The sequence below is a fragment of the Populus euphratica genome, unplaced genomic scaffold, assembly GCF_000495115.2.
Source record: "Populus euphratica unplaced genomic scaffold, PopEup_1.0 scaffold317.1, whole genome shotgun sequence".
Lineage (NCBI taxonomy): Eukaryota > Viridiplantae > Streptophyta > Magnoliopsida > Malpighiales > Salicaceae > Populus > Populus euphratica.
Window position 1 is genome coordinate 113,740 of NW_011499952.1, and position 25,020 is coordinate 138,759.

The 25,020-nt window shown below is 35.5% G+C and overlaps 3 protein-coding genes across 11 annotated transcripts; all 3 read left to right on the forward strand.

Moving 5' to 3' along the window:
• The first annotated feature begins 1,565 nt into the window (after positions 1-1,565).
• LOC105138030 (Zincin-like metalloproteases family protein) lies at positions 1,566-10,219 on the forward strand. 3 transcript variants are annotated; one of them, XM_011044011.1, is made up of 20 exons: positions 1,566-1,816; positions 1,907-2,028; positions 2,119-2,282; positions 3,115-3,205; positions 3,408-3,587; positions 4,197-4,277; positions 4,506-4,586; positions 5,061-5,153; positions 6,151-6,231; positions 6,320-6,482; positions 6,612-6,732; positions 6,815-6,887; positions 7,331-7,438; positions 7,559-7,656; positions 7,735-7,780; positions 8,110-8,206; positions 8,949-9,022; positions 9,324-9,428; positions 9,607-9,687; positions 9,900-10,219. In XM_011044011.1, the coding sequence occupies exons 1-20, from the start codon at positions 1,663-1,665 to the stop codon at positions 10,026-10,028; spliced, it is 2,142 nt and encodes a 713-aa protein (XP_011042313.1). In that variant the 5' UTR covers positions 1,566-1,662; the 3' UTR covers positions 10,029-10,219. The 3 variants fall into 3 exon arrangements, with proteins under 3 accessions (XP_011042313.1, XP_011042314.1, XP_011042315.1); XM_011044012.1 differs by having other exon boundaries at positions 6,323-6,482; XM_011044013.1 differs by lacking the exons at positions 1,566-1,816; positions 1,907-2,028 and adding an exon at positions 2,741-2,807 and having other exon boundaries at positions 2,125-2,282.
• Positions 10,220-12,002: 1,783 nt separating this feature from the next.
• Positions 12,003-16,112, forward strand: LOC105138028 (serine/threonine protein phosphatase 2A 57 kDa regulatory subunit B' theta isoform-like). Of its 3 annotated transcripts, XM_011044010.1 has the most exons (4): positions 12,003-12,126; positions 12,274-12,538; positions 12,633-14,074; positions 15,578-16,112. In XM_011044010.1, the coding sequence occupies exons 3-4, from the start codon at positions 12,884-12,886 to the stop codon at positions 15,908-15,910; spliced, it is 1,524 nt and encodes a 507-aa protein (XP_011042312.1). In that variant the 5' UTR covers positions 12,003-12,126; positions 12,274-12,538; positions 12,633-12,883; the 3' UTR covers positions 15,911-16,112. The 3 variants fall into 3 exon arrangements, with proteins under 3 accessions (XP_011042312.1, XP_011042311.1, XP_011042310.1); XM_011044009.1 differs by having other exon boundaries at positions 12,003-12,131; positions 12,274-14,074; XM_011044008.1 differs by having other exon boundaries at positions 12,274-14,074.
• A 1,851-nt stretch (positions 16,113-17,963) lies between these two features.
• On the forward strand, positions 17,964-24,566 carry LOC105138031 (serine/threonine protein phosphatase 2A 57 kDa regulatory subunit B' theta isoform-like). Of its 5 annotated transcripts, none has more exons than XM_011044019.1 (4): positions 17,964-18,143; positions 18,296-18,365; positions 18,685-19,980; positions 23,690-24,566. In XM_011044019.1, the coding sequence occupies exons 3-4, from the start codon at positions 18,697-18,699 to the stop codon at positions 24,047-24,049; spliced, it is 1,644 nt and encodes a 547-aa protein (XP_011042321.1). In that variant the 5' UTR covers positions 17,964-18,143; positions 18,296-18,365; positions 18,685-18,696; the 3' UTR covers positions 24,050-24,566. The 5 variants fall into 5 exon arrangements, with proteins under 5 accessions (XP_011042321.1, XP_011042318.1, XP_011042320.1 ...); XM_011044018.1 differs by having other exon boundaries at positions 18,101-18,143; positions 18,291-18,365; XM_011044016.1 differs by having other exon boundaries at positions 18,296-19,980.
• The last annotated feature ends 454 nt before the right edge of the window (positions 24,567-25,020 follow it).

Sequence of the window (25,020 nt, forward strand, 5' to 3'; positions counted from 1 at the left end):
GGATTAAGGCAACTGGGGACATGCTAGAGAGGAAGTTTATCAGAACAACAAGCAAGGGGAGTAGAGAGATCACTTATGAAATTGAAAATGATTTAGAAAAAATCATTAAAAACGAGCGAGGAAATCAACTGAAATGAGAAACAAAGCATGAGTTTGCTGTGTTTTTTGAAATGAGAAACAGAGCATGAGTTTGTTGTGTTTTTTTCATAGAAACCAAACAAAATAGGTTTGATGTGTTCATGTTTGGATAATTTTGATGTTTTGTGGGTTTGCTGTGTTTGTGTTTGAATAGTTTTGATGTTTTGTTTGGTTTTTGGAAAAAATATAGAGCATGAGTTGCATCAAATTAAATAAAATAAACCATGAAAAAAATATAGCAAATTATATCACAAGATTTATGATATTATTATAACTACAAATTAAAACAAAAGGATAAAAACATAAGACAAATAGTAAATAAATATTTGAGGGAAAAAATCACTTTGAAGAAAAGCTGATAGAGATGCTTTAATTGTTCTATAAAGAGGTTTGAAAAAAAAAGAGTTAGGGATTTGTATTATAAATACATGATGTTATGATTTTTTGTAAACAAAGATCACTTTGAAGAAAAGTTGATAGAGATGCTTTAATTGTTCTGTAAAGAGGTTTGAAAAAAAAAAGAGTTAGGGATTTATATTATAAACACATGATGTTATGATTTTTTGTAAACAAAGAAAAGTGTTTTTCTCGTGATAAGAAAATAAAAATACCTTCCTACCATAAAACATTACCTCTTTTTTTTTTTTACCAGAATTCATTTTCATTGGGATAAGAAAAGAAAAACACCTTCCTACCATAAAACATTACCTTTTTTTTTTACCAGAATTCATTTTCATTGACTAATTATTTTTATGTTTACTAAATATAAAAAAGTGAAAAAAATAATTTCTTGAAAAATAAATTCATAAAAATAATTTCTTAAAAAATAAATTCATAAAAATAAAGTCTTCAATTAAACATGTACATAAATTATTAAAAGATACTGGAGATAACCTTTTATTTGAAATGGAGGTTGCCAAGAAAAAGGGAGAAAAATAATTTCTTGAAAAATGAATTCATAAAAATAATTTTTTGAAAAATAAATTCATAAAAATAAAGTCATCAATTAAACATCTCACAAATTATTAAAAGATACTGGAGATAACTTTTTATTTGAAATGGAGGTTGCCAAGAAAAAATTGACATCAACAATTTTTTTCAAAAAATATCAATTAAAAAATAATACAATAACCTAAGAAAGGACTTTGAAATATCAGAACCAGATCAATTTGCATTCAGCATAATTTATTATTTTAAATAAATAATAAATTCAAATATATTTCGATTTTTTAAAAAGCAAATTAGCAATACCAATGAATCGAGCCCAAGAAAGATGGAGTTGGACTGTTGAGGCCCAAAATCTCGTGGAATCACCCACTACAGACCCCATTTAGGCCCAAGATACCATGCAATCAATGAAGGTGGCCCGAGCCGGCAAAGATATCATCATCCTAGTCACCATCTCCTCCTCCGGTCCTCCCCATGAAATAAAATCAAGGGAAGGTCAATACTCAATTGTCATTTTCCCTTTAGCTACCCAAACTTTCCCTCCCAATTGAAAATCTGAATCTGGCTTCGAGAGAGATGGAAATGACAGAAAATCAGAGCGACAAAACGAGTAAACACAAGAGAGAACGAAGCCTACTGGCCTTCACTGGAGCTGCTGCTCTCGCTGCTCTTGCTGTTAGCCTGGCTATCTCCGCCCTCAATTCCCGCCGAAAAAAGTCCCAGAAGAAAGGTTTTGCTCTTACATTTATCGCTCTCTCGTCTTAGCCTGCTTCAGCATTGCTTGAATCTAATTACTTGTTGTTTATTTGTGGTTATTTAGATCTTTCAGGGTCCAATGCTCGCATTAATCTCTCGGCATCTGAGATTCTCAAATTAGCTGACCGAATCATTGCTAAGTCGAAAGAGGTTCACGACGCCGTTGCTTCAGTTCCTTTTGACAAGGTATTCTTATTTTTCTTTCCTTTTTCATGCAATTAAAGCCCTAATTTGTAGATTTGTTCATGCTTCTCTTCGGTCGGTTAAAACTTGCAGGTTACATATGCGAATGTAATATCGCCCCTAGCAGATTTGGAGGCACATCAATTTCCGCTGGTCCAGTCTTGCGTGTTTCCAAAGTTGGTTTCCACTTTAGAAGATGTGCGGAAAGCGAGCGCGGAAGCAGAACGCAGAATCGATGCTCACGTTTCGACGTGCAGGTTTGATTTATTTATTCTCATTTTTATGCACTTTAGAAAAGTTTGGTGCTGCTTTTATCGGTGATCGCGAAGGAGAGGCAGAGTTATAGAGAATTAACAAATATTGGAAGGTTTTGTTGCATGCATGATGCCGCTACGGGTTGAATTTGAAGACAATGGTCAATCTATAGATGCGTGTTCGGGTTACATATGGTAAAAACAATATCGAGTGTCCATCATTAAATTGTTTATAGTTTAGAATCTAGGTTTTGATTCTTGTTTTTCAGTTTTTGAGCTCATTCATACAACTGAAATGCAAGATTATCCCGATTGGATGTTTGGGATGGATGGAAACAATGGAAAGGTTCTTATGGGATGTTCTTTACTGTTTTACCTAGTTCAGGCTGTTAAAATGCACGGAGCCCATTAGAAAAATAAAAGGAAAGTAGCTGCCGAAAGGTTTTAATGGTGTTCTACAGTTGGCTTGATTCATGATGGCTGCTTCAAAATAGTCAGAAAGATCACCATGGCAGGAAATGGTGATTGGTAAGGTTGCAAGTAGTGTTTCTCAGGAAAACTGTGGAGTTGTTTTGATGCAGGGCATGGTTGAGACCAGACCAGGATAAATCTGAAATCAGTTGCTTTTAGTTGGTGCAAGTCTTTTATAGTCGGCCTGTCAACAAATTTAGTAGTGCTGCTCATAGCATTTGTGTTAAAGCAGCTCCCATAATCATATATTTTGGCTTACTCTGGTTGTAAAAGCAACAATGTGATATTGCTAAATTAAAGTGGTGAAATCCAATAGTTTTGATTGCATACAGAAATGAACATTGTCTTGTTTCATGCTGATCAGCAAACGTGAAGATGTATACCGCGTGGTAAAGGCCTTTGCCTCAAAGGGGGAGTGGATGAATCCTGAAGCTAAACACTACATGAAGTGCCTGGTAAGGAAATTTATACTTTTTTAGTTTCTTCCAGGCTTGGAACCTGACTTACAGTGCTCTGTTTATTAGTACTTGCATCCACTGGATGATTGGCATTGCTCTTAGGAATATATGTATCTTTTATTTGATGCTTTCTCAAGATTCTTGTTAAACGGCATAAATTTTCAATGGAAGTTTTGATTTTTTTCCTGATCAGTGACAGGTCAGAGACTTTGAGCAGAATGGTTTGAATCTCACTGTTACCAAGAAAGAGGAAGTACAGCGTTTGAGAGCTCAAATTGAAGAGCTAAGCTTGCGATACATTCGCAATTTGAATGATGATAGCAGTTGTCTTCTTTTCAGTGAGGCAGAGCTGGTTGGATTACCAACAGAGTACCTTAAGGTACTCTTACTTTTCGTTTTGTTTCCTTGGTTTTTTGCTTTTCATTCCTTGAATTTTAACCGTTTCATGTGATTTCACCTTATCAATGGAGGATTCTCTGCAGTCTACAGACAGTAATTTGAAATAATTTCTCCTTTTCCTTCAATTCTCAAAGAAGAATTTCTATATCTCTTTTAACCATGGAGTGTCAGAACCACAATTATTTAGTAAGTCTTTTGGATAATTGATGTGAGGAATTCGGTTGACAAATGAAGTAACTTGAACTAGGTGTCTTGAAAATGGAATTAAGTGAATATTTCAATTTTATATCTTGATGGTTGCAAGTCCTGAAAAACGATATTGACTCACCATGTTCAGAGTGCTGAAACTTCCTCCATCACCTTTCCCCATCACAAACATATCCACAGTTCATATGCGAAGCTTTTGATTTGGGGAAGTAAATTTTTGATTTTGGTTAAACCTTGACATGAGCAAATTATATCCCAAGGAAAAAGCAAATAGAAACAAATGAGAATTGTTGTATGAGTTCTGCATTGTCTTCTTATAAGTCAGACGAATTGCCCCTTATGTTTGTCATGTTATATCGGAACTTCTCCACTTGTTTTTCAGAGCTTAGACAAGGCTGGAAATGACAAATATAAGATCACATTGAGAAGTCATAATGTTTTAGCACTGCTGGAGTTTTGCCAGGTATGATCTTACAGCGTTCATTATTTTTTGTCTTGTGTCACCAGCTGGTGCCAACTTTTTGCTTGCCTGTTTAAAGCCTGCATCATCTACTGCTCTACCACTTTTGACTTGAAAGTGTTTTCATATTGCTCCTACTTTTTAATTTTGGTTTTTTGATGCAGTTTTACTTGAGCATATATTTTGGAATATTAATAAGAATGCTTGCATATCTATTTTGAGCCTGTGAAGGTAGGAACAACGAGGAGGATGGTTGCTGCAGCATATGGGAAGAGGTGTGGAGAAGTCAATCTTTCTGTGTTGGAAAGTTTGGTAAATATTGCATATATTTCTCTCTGGGATCATAATTTTGTTTGAAAATGCCAGAATGCGTCTGTTTTATAAGATATGGTCCAAAGCTGTGCTCTTTTGTCTTTACACTAAAATCTTCTATTTTTCAAGAAGAGAACCTTTTACTTGACTATTAATCTAGTTCACAATGTTGAGATTTTGGCAGTAAAAACCCTAAAATTTAGTGTCAATAGTTTTAGTTGCAACCACACAATTATGTGCTGCTTTGTCATTTGGACACAACTAAGACATTTGAAGTGTTGAGGTGATTCTTATTTTAATTTTAAGATTCCTTGGGACAAAAGACTTCTTGGTATAGTTTTGATTGGCACAACAGTTTGCTACTTGCCAAGTCTAGAATGTATCTGTATATCAAATCTTATAACTGCAGTTGTCATTTACTTGTACTGCTTTATAATATCATTTCAAATGCATTTTTATGCTCTTGTATTGTAGGTTGAGATGCGCCATAAATATGCTCGGTTATTTGGCTATTCAAACTATGCTGACTATGCTGTTGATCTAAGAATGGCAAAGACATCCACAAAGGTTAGTGTGGTGTTATTTCCTTGAAGCAATATTACATATAATGTTCATTCAGAACTATGGATAAGGCTAAAAACAGAGATTGTGCGATTTCATTTCCCTATACAACGTTACATATCATGTTCATTCTAAAAATACAGATGAGGCTAAAAAAAATGTTTATTATGCTGATTTAGCTTTCAGTTTTTGCCTAGGCTCATTCCATATAGACCACAACCATTTAATAATCAAAACATCAAATTATATCATTAGCTGATGTTATTTATTTTCCTTATATTTGTTGGCTAGTGGATTGCCATTGCTATTTTAACTCTGCAACGTTGAAATGGTCTCTCCCTCTATTGGTTTTTCTTTTAAGAAAACCATAGAGAAAACATGCTGGCAGGGGCATAACTGGTTCTTTTGAGTTAGATTCATCATTTTATCTACTCCGTCTATCTCATAAAGAAGCCAAATTTATAGTTGCACATCTTTTATGCTAGTGCATTAAATATCCAACTTTCACCTCTGATGTTTACAAAACCAACATCACGTTTTATTTTAGAATGCAATTACATTTTTTTGGCATGGAACATATGAAAAAGAAATAGAAAATGGTACAATGAGCAATCAAATATCACTTATGTTCTAAACTGCTCAAATTTGAAAAAGAAACCAGCAAAAACTCAAACATGGGATAGCAAGAATAGTAGTTACCTAAATAAGAAGAGTCTTAAACTGTTTTCCATTCAAGTCGTTCCTCCTATAGTCCTGTTTATGCTTGCAAATAAGCCAAGTCAGTGTCCAAATACTCGCAAGCTGTCTTGTGAATCTTGGTTCGAATAGATTTGATGAGTTGAGGACTGTGATTGAATTGTTTGTTAGTTCTGTTTGAGAATTGGTTGTATAAAACTTATTATGTTTGGACATTGACCGTTTAGCCAGCACATCTTATTATATGTTCTGTTGAATGATGCTTTTATGCTTGAATTCATTTAGCCAGTATCCCTATTTTCTTCAGGTATTTGAGTTCTTAGAGGATATCTCTGCCAGTTTAACGGACTTGGCAACGGGGGAGCTTGCCTTGTTGAAAGACTTGAAGGTTGGATCTTGTTTTGACGTCTTTCACCCATGCCAATTTTTTTCTAATGTCCCATACTCTTACAGTTCTTCTTGTGGCAATGCATCAGAAGAAAGAAGAAGGAGAGCTTCCATTTGGAATTGAAGATCTACTGTACTATGTGAAGAGGGTTGAAGAAGCACAGTTTGATCTGGACTTTGGAGCTCTTAAGCAATACTTTCCTGTGGATGTGGTTCTGTCTGGAATCCTCAAAATAACCCAAGACCTTTTTGGTAATTATCTTATTTACAATACTAGAATTTAGAGTCTTCCTATTTTCTTGCTTGCCTTTTGTTTAATGATGTCCATTGAAGAGTGATGTCAAGTATATTATGATCAGTGCCCCATCTTGCTTCATGCAGGATTAAGATTTCAGGAAGTTGCAGATGCTGAGGTTTGGCATGGTGATGTTAGTGTGTTTTCTGTTTTTGACTTAAGTTCAGGTGAACTCCTGGGTTATTTCTACCTTGATATATACACAAGGTTTGCTTCTTACTTGGGTTTCTAAATCTAGTTTTGACCTGTAGGTTTCTTTTCTGAAACAAATGGTATTGTTTTATGACAGGGAAGGAAAATATGGTCATACATGTGTAGTTGCTCTTCAAAATGGTGCATTATCATACAGTGGTGAACGACAAGTGAGTTTTGTAAACAAGTGTTCATGTCTCTAATCCCTGACAATTTCAACTCAATTCTGACAGCTCCTTTCAAGAATCTTATTGTTAAACAAATTGTTTCATTTTCTTGTGGTCATGTGGATATCCTGTGGCTATTTCAGATGGTTATGCCTGTTCTCATCAGTTTGAATGACTCTTTTATCCTTCTTAGATTTTTTTGGTTGTACTAGAGTAATCATTAGTCAGCCATTGGTTCAATGACTAAAAAAGATTTTTTATTTGAAAAATACATTAGCTAAAGGAGTTGATGACTTTTCTTCTTTGAGTTGTTATGACTCCTTGTCGTTGTTTGTTTGCTTGGATTCATTCAAGTTTACAATCTAATAAACTAAAAGTCCCATAAGCACATGTTTGTCCTTAAAAATAGCTGTTATACTGATTGGACTGTGATTTTCTGTAACTAGATACCAGTGGCATTACTTATCTCCCAATTACAAAAAGGCAATGGTGGGCACTCTGGTTTATTAAGATTCCCTGAAGTGGTTAGTCTTTTCCATGAGTTTGGCCACGTGGTACGTTGCATTCTGTTAATGCCATTTGTTTCATTTCAAAATCTGTCAGTAAATTGACATGTTGAGGTGGTTTGATGCCAAGGATGAGTAACTTGGCTTTTATTGATAATGAGGTTCTAGGTCCAACATATTTGCAATCGTGCATCCTTCGCCAGATTCTCTGGGTTGCGAGTTGATCCTGATTTTGTGGAGATCCCTGCGTTGGTGCTAGAAAACTGGTAAGCAACTTTATGACATTGAACCTTCTTATTCTGTCAGGGCACTGACTTACCTTTCGATGCTTGTGGAATGTTTAGGTGCTACGAGAGCTTCTCGCTGAAGTTGATTTCTGGTTTCCATCAGGTGACATGCTTGTCTTTTTCAGTAAATTCTGGACCAATAACATGGTCTTGCGCTATTCAACACTCACAAGGGAGAAGGAAAGGGAGGATAGGGGATGACAACCATATTCTCCCTTCCTCCTTCCCTCTTTTTAAATAAGTGTGCTTGTGTTTATGGTCTCATAATTGTGCAACATGCGAAAGACATTTCTTATCATCTATTTTGGCTGGTTCTTCACATGAATATACCTGGGGGTCCTTTATTAACTCTTACTGAATGGAATTTTAAGTCATGTCTTTAGATCTGCTGACACTGCTAGTGACTATGTTTATGATGTTTATGATTTGTAGGATATCACAAAGCCCATCAATGATGAAATATGCAAATCACTTAAAAGATGGCGAAATTCATTTTCTGCGCTTAAATTGAAGCAGGAAATTCTTTATTGTAAGTCTCGCAATATCTTTTGTTTTGTGAACATGGTTGTATAAATTACTGGAGACATCCTTGAAATGTAAGAATCCTTAAAGTTGTTTATATCATTTTAGCGATCCAAAGTTTTTTCTTTTTTCCTTTCATTTCAATTGTTTTTATGTTTTGGGTATTTCTGACACAGCTATGAGAAAAAGGATATTGGTAGATATTCTTTATATAATTTCATATGGTGGGATTTTGTTGTGCGTGATCTTGTGATAAAAGGATATTGTTCAGTGCAGTACTGCAGTTTTATAAGTTTAATTAATGTTACTTTATGTTAGAGGTAGTGTCTGATTGGGGGGTTCACTTTGAGTGACAGTTGAATTTTTAAGTAGGGGAAGAATCAGTTTGTAAAATACTAGGAAAAAAGCATACTGGTATTTTGGTAACTCGAGTCAAATCTAGTGTGTTTAGAGTCTTAGGCAAATTTTCTTAGGATAGAAGTTTTTTTTTCTTTTATTAGGATTTTCCTATTCAGGAACAAGATTTGAATAGGACAAGAAAGAGTCTACGAGTCTAAACACATGTAATCTAGTTATATTCTATTTTTAGAGGGATATTGAGTGTTTGATATTCTTTTACTTCCTTTCTCCTCTTTCTTCACATCCACTCTTGCACTTATGCATATAAACACAAAAGATGCCTATTCCTGGATAATTTTATGAAGACCATTCTCTGTATAGCTTAAAGGTTTCTGGGATTATGTTGTCAGGTCTCTTCGATCAAATTATACATTCAACTGACAATGTCGACATTGTCGAGTTATTCAAGCATCTTCATCCTAAGGTAAGAACTACACCACTATTCATTGTAGAGTTATTCAAGCATCTTCATCCTAAGGTAAGAACTACACCACTATTCATTGTAGAGTTATTCAAGCATCTTCATCCTAAGGTAAGAACTACACCACTATTCATTGTAGAGTTATTCAAGCATCTTCATCCTAAGGTAAGAACTACCCCACTATTCCATTAGCACATAGAGCAACAAAGGAATCTATTGCAGAGGATGGGGAATCTTATCCATACCACCCCTTAAAGTTATGTTTATAATAATAATAATAATTTATTTACCTTTGTTTCTCCAGGTCATGTTAGGCCTGCCAATGTTGGAAGGAACCAATCCAGCTTCATGTTTCCCGCGCAGTGCTATTGGTTTTGAAGCTGCTTGCTATAGCCGTATTTGGAGCGAGGTTTAAATAACTCTGTTTTCTAAGTTGTCTACTGCATGACCATAGAGTGCCATATACAATACATTAGTATTTTCTTAAATTATTGCATTTTTAATTGCTCTATGTCATGGAGGATTCATTTCCCCAGCAATGGTGCCCCCGGACAAAATTCAATACTGATTCCTTGAATGCCATTTAGGTCTTCGCAACTGACATATTTGCTTCAAAGTTTTGTGATGATCTCGTAAACCACCATGTTGGCATGCAGTTTAGGAACAAGGTAATCATTGCAATCTTGCGATTCTGTTCATTTATTTGACATGTTGACACTCATTATTGTTGAAGGTTTGCCAATTTATGTCTTGCTTTGTTCCCCGGAAGACGCTGCTTACGGAAGGATGCGGGTCTCCAAGGGCTTGTCTGTGAATAAATACTATATAATCTCTGATGGAAATTATTTTTTATCCTTTTTGTTGTTTATTTTTTTACCAGGTATTGGCCATGGGAGGAGCAAAGGAGCCCATTGAAATTTTGTCAGATTTTCTTGGAAGAGAACCATCTATTGCTGCTTTTATCGACAGCAAGACCAAACATAGCCCATATGACGCCAAATTCTCATAAATCAGGTTTAGATTTGCATTCGAGATTCTCATAAATCTATGCCACCACCTTTTAGTTGTGTATATAAATTTTTATCGCTTCTAGTAATCAATTGTGCTGTAGTACGTGGACTCCAGCTAAGCTGTTCATCATTAATTTTTGAGAGAAAACAAGTCGTTCGCGCTCGCCTGCCTGATAAGCAGTAATGATGCCTCTGGAATGGCAAGTCAGAATAATAATATAATGGCTTGTAGTAGGTTCTTGGTTCGGTGGTCACAAGTTTCAGGGTTTTTGAACGGAATAATTAAAATAAACAAACACACCGCTACTTCCTTAATAGAAGTATTTTATTGGGATATTTTTAATGAACGTTCCCACTAGAAAAGGCTGTCAAATGGACCTTCAGCGTTGTGTTTTCTAAATATATTAGCAAGGGAAGTAACAGGCAATTGAAGTAGGTAGAATGAGCTGTTGAACAAGCAGTAGAATCATAATTATTAATCAACTCGTTAATTTCTCACAAACGCCATCAAAATCAATGGATATGCCAAACCATAAAAGCGAACAACTATTTAGTCCTTGCCAGTCACCCTGCATCATGCTGACTGATAAATTAGCACCACCACCAGCAGCAAAAACGTGTTTTTTTTTTTTTTAGTCTTTCATGACTTTTATCCCATCAACCTTGTCGATTCCTATGGAGTGAATTTGAAAGTATGATAATTTTTTAAAGTATTTTTTATGTCTTTCATGACTTTTATCTCATCAACCTTGTCGATTCTAGTATGATAATTTTTTAAAGTATTTTTTATTTTAAAAAATATTAAAAAAATATCAATTTAAAATAAAAAAATAAAAATCTATTAAACCCAATTTACTTTGACATTCATTGAAAACATCACACGACAGTGGCTTCTTCTTCTTCTTCTTCTTTTTTTTGTTTCCCGACACCTGTTTAAGCTGGAAGCCATGTGACCCTTGTTTAGAAGGTTATTGACTTCTAATTAAATTCTAGTAGACTACTTTCTTTCATCTCTGTGTTACCTTCACACATTGCACGTGATAAGACCACTCCCAATCTTACAATGTTCAGGCATGGCAAGGCTCATCTCTCTTTGTTAGAGACACCAACAAGCTTCTTGTGCCGTACCCAAAAAAATAAAAAATAAAAAAATTCCTGTGATGGAAATTTTCCAGAACAAATAAATGCCCAAATTCAAATTGATAGCATGATCTCTTTGTTAGAGACACCAACAAGCTTCTTGTGCCGTACCCAAAAAAATAAAAAATAAAAAAATTCCTGTGATGGAAATTTTCCAGAACAAATAAATGCCCAAATTCAAACCTAGACACATGAATTTACTTGCATATTTATCTACAAGTTAACCAAAAATACCAGGCAATTCTACATAAGAAAACACTTTGTCGCAGGAGACTTGAAAGAAGATTTTTCCTAGTGCATGATAGCTAGTATTAGTGTACTTTTACGACAGCATTTCAACTGAAGATTTAAAACATTTTGATTCTTTTATTTTAAATTAATTTTAATAATATTTTAATATATTTTTAATATACTAATATTAAAAATAAATTAAAAAATATTATTTTTATATATTTTAAAATAAAAAACACTTTATCAAATAACTATTATTATTACGGTCTGAAACACCATCTAATATTTCTATAGCATAGTAATAACAAGTATATATATATATATATATGTATATTATTTTTATGGAAAATAATTCCTTATATGCCCAATTGAAAATATAGGGACGGCTGCGATGTTAAAACATATCGCAAATGCGCCCAATTATCTTTCGGTTTAAGCAGCCCAGGATGATTTTCCTAAAACGACATGACAGAGTGACGTTTATGGAGAAAAACGGGCCTTCGGTTTTTGAAATTGCAGCGACCGCGTGTGTTCGTATTTTGACTGTATCACAAAGTAGAAATATACATTATATAAAAATAAAAAATAACTGAGTATTAAGAGAATAAATTAAAATACGCAGCCCATCCCATCTCATAAGCGAGAAAAAAAAGTGAGATAAATTTTCCCAGTCAACAAACAACATCGAGAACATCAAGCAGCGAAATTTTGTGTTCTCCCGTCTCTGCAAGGTTCATACTATCTGCATCTTTATTTGGTTTCTAGATTTGGGTTTCTCCTTTTCTCTTCCTTGCAACTCTCTTTTTACTGGAATTTTGTTAAAGAGCAGAACACTGAATTTTATTTTTTTTATTTTTTTTGCATTTAATTCAGGTTTTGAAGTATATAACTTGATGACGGAAAGTGTTGAGTATGCTATATAGTTTTCTCTTTTTCTAGTGGAGAAAGGAATACGTACAGAGAAGAAAAGGGTCCTTTTTTTCTCCTCCTACTTTCTTGAATTCGGTTTAGAAAGTTGAACCTCATCCTGTTTTTAGAGTTATTTTTCACTTTTGGGTTTTTGTAATAGTTGTAAAAAAGTTGTGATTTTCGGTACTGGGCTTTTGGAGAGAGGAGGGGTTTTCAGATCTTTGGAGAGGTAAAAAAGTGTTACTAATAAGGGTTTTTGTATTGGTTGATTGAGATTGGGGAATTAAATGATTTTGTGTGTTTGCTTTTGATTTTGTGAATAGGGAGGGGTTTTTCATCTCTGTTCTTTCCTTGACTTTTTGGAAGTATAGATTGGAGATAGAGTGGCCTTTGGTTGGGTACAACACAACGGTCTTATTCTATAGCTTATCTTGAAGTGGGTTTATTTGATACTAGGGATTGCAGATTTTGGTTTCGGTTGATGAATTCTGATATATTTTGGATTGGATATTTCGGGAAGCATTGTTGTTGTTCTGTTAGGCTGGGGAGGCATTTTGTCTTGTATTTATAAATTATGCTCAAACAAATACTTAGTAAGCTTCCGCGAAAGTCATCTAAGTCAACTGCAAATCGTGACCACAGTGGTAATCAGGCAGCCAATCCAAATGCTTCTAGTGGCTCAAGAAGTAGTGTTGGCAAGTCCGCCAATTCAAGCATCTCATCCATAGCAGTAAATAGTTCTGTCCCAGATGTAGCAATTCATCATGGAGTGAATTCGAAGTTGAATGGAACTCTAGGGTTTTCTCAGTATGAAGGACTGCCTGGATTCAAGGATGTTCCAAACTCTGAGAAGCAGAGTTTGTTTATTAAAAAGTTGAACATGTGTTGTTTCTTATTTGACTTTACTGATCCTACGAAGAACCTCAAGGAAAAGGAGACAAAGCGACAGACGTTACTGGAGTTGGTGGATTATGTAACTTCCATTAGTGGTAAATTCTCTGAAACTGCTATGCAAGAGGTTATGCAAATGGTGTCTGCGAACTTGTTTCGGACATTCACCCCTCAACCACGTGAGAACAAAGTTATAGATGGTGTTGATTTGGAGGAGGATGAGCCTTCAATGGATTCAGCATGGCCGCACTTGCAAATTGTGTATGAACTTTTCTTAAGGTTTGTATCTTCTACCGAGACAGATGCAAAATTGGCAAAAAGATATATCGATCAACCCTTTGTTCGTAGGTTGCTGGACTTATTTGACTCTGAAGATCCCAGAGAAAGGGAATACTTGAAAACAATTCTTCACCGCATCTATGGAAAATTCATGGTGCATCGTCCATTCATCAGGAAATCTATCAATAACATTTTCTATCAGTTTATTTTTGAGACTGAGAAGTACAATGGTATTGCTGAGCTTTTAGAAATTCTGGGCAGTATCATTAATGGGTTTGCTCTGCCATTGAAAGAAGAACATAAAATGTTTCTTGTTCGTGCTATGATTCCTCTGCACAAGCCAAGATGCTTAGCGATGTATCACCAACAATTATCTTACTGCATTACACAGTTTGTGGAGAAAGACTGCAAGCTTGCTGATACTGTAATACAGGGATTGTTGAAGTACTGGCCTGTCACTAATAGTTCAAAGGAAGTCATGTTCCTAAATGAGCTGGAGGAGGTTTTAGAAGCAACCCAGCCATCGGAATTCCAGCGCTGTATAGTGCCCCTGTTTCAGCAACTTGCTCGGTGTTTGAACAGTTCACACTTTCAGGTAATAAGATTCTAATATCTAATACTTCATAAATGCGCAACTCATTTCGCTATTGTAACATGCTTCCCATTATTTATCTATGGAAAAATATGAACTTCTGCGAAAATGCTTCATATCAGCAAGATTGTTATTAACTTCAGTATTGCTTTAGTCATTATATCAGCGAAGAAATCTCTGCAGTTAGATATGTGATTTTTTTTGTTACTACTATTTCCTCTCTTCTTTGTTTAGTAAGTCGGCTAGTGTTGTTGCAAATCATTCTCTCAAGTCTCATCTACTTAGAATTTGTGTGTTGCTCTAGTAATGTGTTTCTTTCGGAGTTCATATCATAATATTACCATCACCTGTTAAATTGGCGGAGAAGATATGAAAAGAGAGAAGTATAAAGGTTTCTTATTTTTTCTGTAAAGAAACAGAATGTTGAAGACGATTTTAGACATGAGTGTCCCCGAGGGGCGTGGCGTGGTGACAAAGGGTTTGAGATCTGCACAGCAGGTCTCGAGTTCAAGTCAGGGCGTGCACTTATTGTAAGAGCCTGGGACAGCCGAGGTTTTACTCACTTACCTAGGCCCACAAAGTGCTTTTTCCGGAGGGTGGGGTTTCCTTGAATCTAAAAAAAAAAAAGATTTTAGACATAAGTGTTCCAACAGGAAATTTATCTGAGAAAAAAAAAGAAAACTATATAGAGGGTACAACTGGATGTAAAAATTTGGTGCTTAGCCATCCATTAAAGCAACTGATAGTTTATTTCTTGGTTGTAGGAGGTTCAAATCAGGCCTATGTCAACGTAAGAAAATTGCTGGAGACTATCAAAGTTGGTCAATGCTAAATCTTGTTAATTCTACATGTTCTTATTGTAAACATACATCAGATGATGAAGCTACAGTTTAGTATTCGTTTGTTCAAAAGCAATATAGGTTCTAGAGTTTTATTATTCTTTTTGGCTCATAATAGATTGCTAAAGTATCTCTGAGAAATTGATTGGGGCCTTTCCATTTCTTGTGTAACATGGTTTGTTTTGCAATAACAATGATTAGAATTCTGTATGTAGTGAGATTTTGTATTTTAACAGTGATAAATTACTCTGTTTCTTTGGCAATATTGAGACTCTACTACAAGTAATTGAATAAAATAAGACTAGAATGTGAATCCCATCCAGAATTATAATCTGAATTCCATTTCTGGTCATGTTTGAGTGTTTGTTTGCCCTAGGATGTTGCACATGATAATGTGTTATGTTCAGTTCTACATACTAGACATAAAATATTGAAATACAACTATGGCCATATCTGTTGAGAAAAATGCCAGCCATTACGATGAACTTGCCATTAGTATGTTCAAAGCTGTTGTGGATTGAATCACTAAATTTATTGTGGAAAGATGTTCCATATAAGTGAATGGGTTTCCTTTAATCTATGGTGTTCAGTTTTTCACTGTGACATGATAGCTTCCATTCTTCTATTTAAGTTGTTAAAATCAGTATATGCGACTGATGCTTTGCAGGTGGCAGAGAGAGCATTGTTCCTGTGGAACAATGATCCCATTGAGAACTTGATCATACAAAACCGCAAGGTTATCCTACCCATAATCTTTCCTGCTCTGGAGAAAAATGCTAGAAACCACTGGAATCAAGCTGTCCGTAGCTTGACATTAAATGTACGCAAGATCTTCGAAGATCTTGATCATGAACTGTTCAATGAATGCCTACTAAAGTTTCAGGAAGATGAAAAGAAGGAAGTTGAAATTAAAGCAAGAAGTGAAGCTGCATGGAAACGGTTAGAAGAGATTGCTGCTCAGAAAACTGCAAGTGATGACACGGTGGTTGTTCCTTGCTAAACAGTCACTTGCACCGCTTCAGGTTTGCTGTTTGCTGAAGCTTAGATGTTTGTTGGTATCAACATGGACTGAAATTTTTGTTGAGATGGATTCATTATATTGATAATGCTTCTCTTAGGTGTTTGATATGGTTTAAAATTCCTTTACCGCATAATAAACATTTTGTATATTGATCCTTCCATTCTTACCAAGTTTTACTCTTTACTTTTTTTTAGCTTAAGAAAGTCAAACGTAATCCCGTCTGGTAGAAAGTTGAAAGGCAAATGATACTAGGAAAAATAAGAAAAAGAAGAATAATTCAACCATAAAAGTCAAATCGTTTAAAGCATTCAAATTAGTGTTCTAAATGCCCATCACTCTCTCATTTGCGCAATTGATAATTTGTGTGTCAATGGAATTGTCAAGCATTCAGGGAAGCAGTGCTCTTCATGCCCCGCATTATGTCTGTCAGATCATTTTGTGCATGCATGAACTGGGGCATGAGCATTCCCCTATAAAATCTGCTCAGTATATTTTTGAGACCACTGCTCTCCCAGAGATTGATTGACACAAGGTTGTTCACTGTTTACTTAACATTTCTTTGCCGTCGAAGAGCATGTTTGGGAAAGCCCGCAAGCCGCGTGTTTTTAAAATATTATTTAGATGTATTTTTGTTTGAAAAACAACAACTATGATACTGAATAAGCTTTAAACCTCGTAACTATGATACTAAATAAGCCTTGAACCTCTCAACTACTCAATGTTATTAACCTAAAAAGGCCTGCTCAGTATAGTTTTCAAACTTACATTTTAGCTTGAAATGCTGGCCAGAAAATGCTGATAGAAATCCCATTTCCATGGATTTAACAGAAGGCCAATTCTTCTGGTGCAAGGAGTTATCATCATTATAGATAGTGAAATAAGTAGGCTGGCAATGATGGAAATACCCTGTTTCGATGAAGGTGCAATGATGCCGATTCCACCATGTGACTGTAGGAATTGTCATCATCTGTGTTAATCACAGACACAAAAGGGTAAATATCATTTCATAACTACTGGTATTTAATTCCACACGAATTTGGAACCATTCCTCGAAGCTTCCCTCCTCGCCTTTGCAATTGGCACCTGGGTTGGTTTTGATGGACCCTGCCACCATTGTTATGGGTAAATCAAGCATCTTTTTAAATTAAATTAAAAATAATTTCTAGATAAACACCACATACAACACAATTGTCACTCCTCTGTTGTCCATCATTATCCTGAAACATTAGCAGTAAAAGAACCCTCAGTCAGAGGATATAGTTTTGAACTTGAGTTCCAATTAATCCTCTTGTAAAAATATGTTTTAGTTTGATCAATACCTTAAATATTCCTAATGATCTCCACATTATCATAATAAAATTATTAAAAGAAATATATAAACACAAAATGAAAATGTACTTTGAAAAACACTTTTCCGTGCTGCTCCAACACATTACTACTTTGAGAACACAATTAGATTAAAAGTAACAGATTTGTGATAATTTAGGATACTGATAAACATATAAAAAACCACTGTAAATACTCTGTTCTAGTTTTCAAATCCTGCATCAATTATCCGGTAATTGTTCTTGGTTGACTATGAAAATTATATAATCTGGATATAAATTTTTATTTTTGGCTGAACATGAAACTTAATGTTCTATTAATCATTTGGAAAAAAAGGGGATGAATAACCAAAAAAAAAATGTAAGATCACAAAAGAAGGATAATATTGTGATCAATATAGAAACTTTGTAAATGGAACATATTTTGTGATCAATACACTAATAAAAACACCTTTAGATAATATTTAATTTATTGTTTAAGACATAAGAAATAAAAATATAAAAGACTAAAATGACATGTTTTTTATATTTATTATTTTAAAAATATAAAAAATCATCCTACAATTATTTTAAAAATAAATTTATTTTACTTCTCCTCCCCGTTTAATATCAACCATAACGCAAGTTAAAGATATCTTATCGTAATTATTATCGTAATTATTATCCTTAAAAGTTAAAACTATTGTCCGAATGGATGGAGAGAGTGGCATTGCTTTAGGATTAGAAACTGTGAGTGTCTAGAGGGTTGGTTTGGTCACTTTGGTCTCCTTCTCTCTCTGTCTCTTCTCTGGCCCAAAGTAATCGAGGAAAAAGAAAAAGAAAAAGAAAAAAGAAAAATAAAAGCTTTGCGTGCTCTGCTTCTTCTTTTTGAAGTCTCTGCTTCTTCTGTAAGTAAATATTAAACATTCCTGTTTCTTCTTCTCCTCTTTGTTTTTCTGTTTTAACTTTCCTATTTCCCATCCTCATAACTTATGGATTTCGATTCTGTCTAATATGATAAAAAAGCTACTTTTTTGTTGTTGTTTGTGATCAAGCCCAGATGAGATCGTATCACTGTCTGAATCAGCTGGTTTTTGGTCTACAAGAACTCAACGAAGGAGATACTACTGGTTTGTGTATGCATGATTTTCTATCGCTTCAGTTTCTGCATCTGCTTTCTTTAATTTTTTGAATTTCAAGTTAAAGGGTCTCTCTCGATTCCCATCTTTGGAAGTTTTTAGCTTTTCAAAAAGCCAATAAAGGACAGCCAAGTCGATGGTGATTTCTGCAATAAAAAATGCTTCTGGGTTTTGTTTGATTTCTGATAGCAATCCTGGGTTTGTTTTCTTCTGTGGTTTCCTTTGATATGGATTCTATGCATCTGGTTGCTCTTCTCTGATTCTGAAGTTGGGTTTGTGTTGTCCTTTAATGGACTGAAATCTGCTTCAGGGGACAATCTGTATGCGCCTGGGTTTAACAGCAACTTTGATCCTTGTGCGCGTAGAATATTTTTTTTTTTTAGTTATGATCAAACAAATACTTGGTAGGCTTCCCAAGAAGCCTTCCAAGTCATCCGAGAATCGTGAATTTGGGGGTCCAGCAATTGCTCCTTCAAATACTTCCTCAGCTTCTAAAAGCACCAGTGATTTCCAGAGCAACAGACTTGGAACTTTAAACAACTCATCTCCTCCTGGTCTTGATTCTGCTCCTCATTTAGGTTTTAGTCATGGAATGAAGCCTACCCAGGTTGGGAATCCAAAGCTGAATGGCAGTTCAGTGCCTCCACCGTATGAAGCATTGCCTACATTCAGGGATGTCCCGAATTCTGAGAAGCAAAACTTGTTTATTAGAAAGCTCAACTTGTGCTGTGTGGTGTTTGACTTTGCTGATCCCACTAAAAACTTGAAAGAAAAGGATATCAAGCGCCAGACGTTGCTTGAGCTCGTGGATTATGTTACTTCTGCAAACGGGAAGTTCACGGAAACTGTCATGCAAGAAGTTATAAAGGTGGTATCTGTTAATTTATTTAGGCCGCGTACTCCACAGACCCGGGAGAATAAGGTATTAGAGGCCTTTGATTTGGAAGAGGAGGAGCCCATGATGGACCCAGCATGGCCTCACTTGCAAATTGTGTATGAATTCTTTCTTAGATTTGTTGCATCACCTGAGACAGATGCAAAGTTGGCTAAGAGGTACGTTGATCACTCTTTTGTTCTCAAGTTGTTAGATCTCTTTGATTCTGAGGATCCAAGGGAGAGAGAGTATCTGAAGACAATTCTACATCGTATCTATGGAAAATTTATGGTGCATCGCCCATTCATCAGGAAGGCTATCAATAATATCTTCTTCCGTTTTATTTTTGAAACGGAGAAGCATAATGGGATTGCTGAGCTTTTAGAGGTTTTGGGTAGCATAATCAATGGGTTTGCTTTGCCGCTAAAAGAAGAACACAAATTGTTCCTTGTTCGGGCACTGATCCCCCTTCACAAGCCAAAGTGTTTACCTATGTACCATCAGCAATTATCATACTGCATCACACAGTTTGTGGAGAAAGACTGCAAGCTTGCTGACACTGTTATAAGAGGTTTATCAAAGTACTGGCCAATTACTAATAGTTCCAAGGAGGTCATGTTCCTAAGTGAGTTGGAGGAAGTCTTAGAAGCAACTCAACCAGCAGAATTCCAAAGATGTATGGTACCCCTGTTTCGTCAAATAGCTCGTTGCTTGAGCAGTTCACACTTCCAGGTAATATACTATAAATATCTTCTCTCTCTCTCTCTCTCTCTCTATGCTAGATAAAGGATCATTAAAGTTACCTCTCTAATGCCAGATAAAGGATCATTAAAGTTACCTCTCTATGAAGAACAATCAAAGTTATCTCGTTCTCATCTTTGATTTGACAAGAATTTAATGTTTTATTCAAGCCATGATGAAGCACGGCTGAGTTGTTGAGAATTTCTAGGGTATCTGGCTATTGCATCAGTTAGCTTCTGGTCTGTTTTGACTGCTGTTGTCCAGTCTTCAAATATCAAAGTGTTCTTCATCTTGCTTTTCTATGCAGCGTAATTTTGTTATGCTAAAATTGTGCAATTTTCAGAATTTTGAGCCAGATTTATTTCTTTTGCGTTGGTGGTAGGCTTAAGAATTTTGCACTTCGCCTCAGTCTTTTTTTTTTTGTAACTATTTCCATTTTATCTTCAATTAATTATTTAATTTTTTAAGGTTTTAAAAGAGGTGACTTGGCAACTGATTCATGTTAGCCACTGATGTAGTGACCAGATTCTGTACAATTTGATGTCTTTGGTGCGATGTGTGTTCCCGGGCAAATGCTTATGCTATTAGTTGATAGGTTGACTTTTTAACTGGTTGATGATTTGGGCTTCTCAGTGCATGTTTTTTTAAAGAATTTCATGTTATTGATATACAAAAGTTGAACTAGTGGTATGCAAATAGAAAATTATGAAAACACATGGACTATAATTGTATTTACCTGTCAAATATAGAAACTGGAATTATAAAGGCATGCTTTCCACAATTGGAGCTGCTGTAACCGGGAATTTGTCATTGGGTTACAGTTCTAGTTGAATTTAATAACCATTTTGCGAATTGGGTGAAAAACTGGCTGACATGAATCGGTAAATGGCCCGGGCTTGACTAGTATGATGGTAAGTATTACTTATTCCCTTTGTGCAACAAAGATTGTCTTGTTTGACTTTTCATACAGTTTTAGAAATCTCAATAAATACAACACAATGCCAATTTTTTTTTTTGCACATTTTCAAAAACTTCTCCTTCCTTTGTTTAATGAGAAGTAGTTGTATTTAGAAGTTTAACTGGTATAATAGGAAAATAAAGGAATTAATTCCTTGACTAGACATATATTTGATAGTAAGATGGATACTCTTTCATTTACACTCTTGGTCACTTGCAGGTTGGTCTTTGGCTTATATTAACATTTGAACTGAATCCAAGTTTCACACTTCTTTTTTCTGGATTTGTTCCTGAAAACTTACCTAAGTCTCCGACATATTTTAATAAATATATATAGTTTTTCAATCCTAGTTTAACCTTGGTTCAACTTTTGTTTCTTGTCCTCTCCTTTGTTTGATGATGGTGCTAGTTCTGAAAACATTCAAGAAAAGTAATTATAATAAAAAAAAATCTAGTTGCCAATAATAGCCACCAGTAAGGAATCATGTGCATTCAATATGGGGTGATGGCCTCTCTAGAAACGTATAGTTCTTAGGAAACTGTCTGTGGTGATTGCAAATCATGCAGAAGCTGTGTTACTCGGTACTGTACTCAAAACTTAAATAAATTTAAGCTGATAACATGGTTGGTTGCGAAACTGGTATTGCTAAGTAAACAAATATAGCCTATCAAGAATGAGACTATGAATGTTGTTAACATCTAAGACTTGAAGAAACATATTCATCGTTCTCAAGATTTTCCTCTCTGTGTGTGTCTTCATGTGGTGTGTCCTGCAATACTTCTTGACTGTTGAGCTATATTCTCTTTTTAACCACCTATAATTAAACATGCTGTAGTTGAGAACCAAAAACATAGGAGTCAATATAAGCCTTTTCTTCTGTGTTGAGTCAGTTTTCCTCTGCACAAGCTATATTATAAATTAGTACCCTATGTTGAGAGGGAACACTGCTACTTCAATATTAGTTCAGGCAGTTCTTATGGGTTAGGATTGTTTTTCTTATTTCCCGGGGACATGCTGCTTCTTAGGGCAGTTCTTTAGCAGATATTTAAAGGGATTGTAGCCTATGCAGTCTTCCATAGCGTGTCTCTCATCCCATGGATGGTTGATGGACCCATGTGCTCCTCAGGGGTAGCCTATATTTTGGAATGCTCTGGCAGCTTGGTCCCGGCTCCTAAGAACTGTACATGGAGTGCCATTTTTGCTCTTTTGTCACGAGTCAGACTTAGGTTTTCAACTTATGTTGTGCTTAAATGAAAGATGAATTGTTGAAAAGCTAATTTTTTATTGCTAATGGAATGTCGTATAAAGTGGATTGAATCAATCAATTAATGGTTATCGCGCACGATTTGTTTGAATACATGTGGATCAAAAAACAAAAGAAGCTGAAGCACTTGCAACACAAGTGTAGTAAATAGAAAATTTCAGGCTCTCTATATTTAAGGAATAGCAATTGGCAGGTGTCATCCTAGGGTGCTGTATTTGCTCTTGTGGAGTGTCTTTTTTGCTCTTGTCTTGAGTCAGACTTGGGTTTTCAACTTATGTTGCAGATAAATGAAACATGAATAGTTGAAAAGTCAATTTTTTTATTGCTAATGAAATGCCATATAAAGTGGATTAAATCAATCAATTACTGGTTATCATGCACTATTTGTTTGAATACATGTAGATCAAAAAACAAAAGAAGCTGCAGCACTTGCAACAAAAGTGTAGTAAATAGAAGATTTCAGGATCTCTATATTTAAGGAATAGCAATTGACATGTGTTAACCTAGGGTGCTGTTGTCATGACAATTTTGGAAGCACTTGACGTGGGGCCATTCTCTGATCTCTCCTTGTCCTTTTCTGGATTTTGCTTTGTTCCTTACATTCTCCATGGCATATGTCTTCAAGCAGTCTAGACACACTAAACATGTTTGTTTCAACACTAGGCCATATATGATTTATAGGTTCCACATCAGTTGTAGCCTTGAAGTTAGGCTTAACAAAGATGATGGTATGTGTGCCAGTGATGGTATTTTAATGATGGTATTATGAGTGATGGTGCCAGATGGCAGAATAATTAATTTGGTGGCATTGTAGGTGTATATGCAATTTTGGTGCCAGGGGTAATAGTTTGTGGTATGAGGGTAATGTGCTAGTGGTGAAGGTGACAATTTCAGATTGTGCTTGTGGTGTTTGATGTTTATTCATTGGTCTGGATGTTAAATGATTAATGATGCATGTGGAGATCAGTCAAATTATATTATAAACTAGTTTCCGCAGAACTGTTTTGATCCCCTCTTTCTAGTGCGGGAATTGCTTTATCATTGGCAGGGCCAACTGTAAGGCAAGAGGCTGTAGTGATGGTTCTGCTAGTGATTAGGCCATCTTCAGATATTATCTCTTCATAATCACCAAATGCAAATAGTATGTCTAGGTTTTTTTAAATTAGGCTTAATAAATTGCAGTCTGATCAATAGCCATGACTTCCAAAGCTTTTAACTTTAATTAATTAAATCGATTTGGATTCAACCAAGGTGTTCATTTCTGAATTATTTTCCTTTTTTTTTTGGAATACCATGGATAAAAGTCTTGGTTGAGGGGCATACTGTAAATGTTTTCTGCTCTTATTGTAGTCTTGTTTATCTACTTTTATCATTTTTTTTAAATATTGAGATTCGGGTTGACCTCTTGTAATTTGCTTATCATTCATGGCATTTGTTTCCTAATTCAAAGGTAAGCTTACTAATTCTTGCACATACAGGTGGCAGAAAGGGCTTTGTACTTGTGGAACAATGATCATACCGAGAACTTAATTAGACAGAACAGCAAAGCTATACTCCCCATTATCTTCCCTGCCCTGGAGAAAAATGGACGTAACCACTGGAATCAGGTGGTGCAGAGCTTAACAGTTAATGTTCGCAAGATCTTTGCTGATATTGACCCTGAGCTGTTCGAGGAGTGCTTACTCCAGTTTCAAGAAAATGAAGCGAAGGCAGAGGAGATCAAAACAAAACAAGAAGCGACCTGGAAGCGCTTAGAAGAGATTGCGGCAACAAAAGCCACTAGTAGTGAAGCGGTCCTTGTTCCCTGGGCTATACCCGCCTTAGCATCTTCCGGCTAGAGATAGTGTTATCCATATGTTGTATAAAATTATTCAATTTCATTGACTGGTCTCAGAGTGGCAAGATGGTCATTATGTTTTATGAGTTTGATGTTCTCATGGATCCATGCCCGATTTCTCTTTTCTGGTTCCCAACGTCAAGATGTTCAGGGTATGATATCATTGTGTAGCAATGTAGCTGACAACTCTGCTGTTTGCTCGGGGGACTTTATACAGGGTAAGGCCAAGAGCTAATAGCTGAACTCACATTGATAATGGAGAGGGATAAAACTAGTAATTTTGTTAATTTTTATCGTAATTGATATTTAGAGCGTCACATGAAGAAGCTATAGATCACACAGGTGATTTAAGAACTGTCTTGATTTTAGCTTGGTCTTGTGTATTTACCAAACACTTTGATCTCATTTCTTATTTGCATGTATCATATATTTGTTTTATTGTGTAAAAGTGAAACTTTTTGTGGGTGTGAGTTGTGCTTTTTACTAATACGATAGATTTGAATGGGGTTAATTGCAAAGAGACTTTCTCTGATGGATCGTTTTGGATTTTGTTTGTCTCCTCACTCAGGACATCTCAGCATCTCCCATATAATTGATATTCATGTCGTTGATTTCCACTTTAATTTATGGTTATGGTGTTCTAATTTTGATCCTTCTAACCATGTACCTTGGTCACTGTCTTTCAGAAGCAGGCATGTTTCTGGAAAACGAATCCACCTCCGATTGGATCTTCGTTGTGGATTCCTAGTTCGTTTTTATGCACCTAGGGCTAGCAATTATGTTCATCTATATTTTTGTTCCTAGCCCATTAATTCTTGAAAAACTATATTTAATTATCCTTGCAAGGCAGTGTTCGTCTCAAAAAACAGCAGGAACACGATGTCTGTTGCAATGAGAGGTGAGATCATGCAGTGAAAAACTATCAAACCATCCTCTCCAACGCCCCTTTAGCTAAGAACCCTCTCCTTCCTG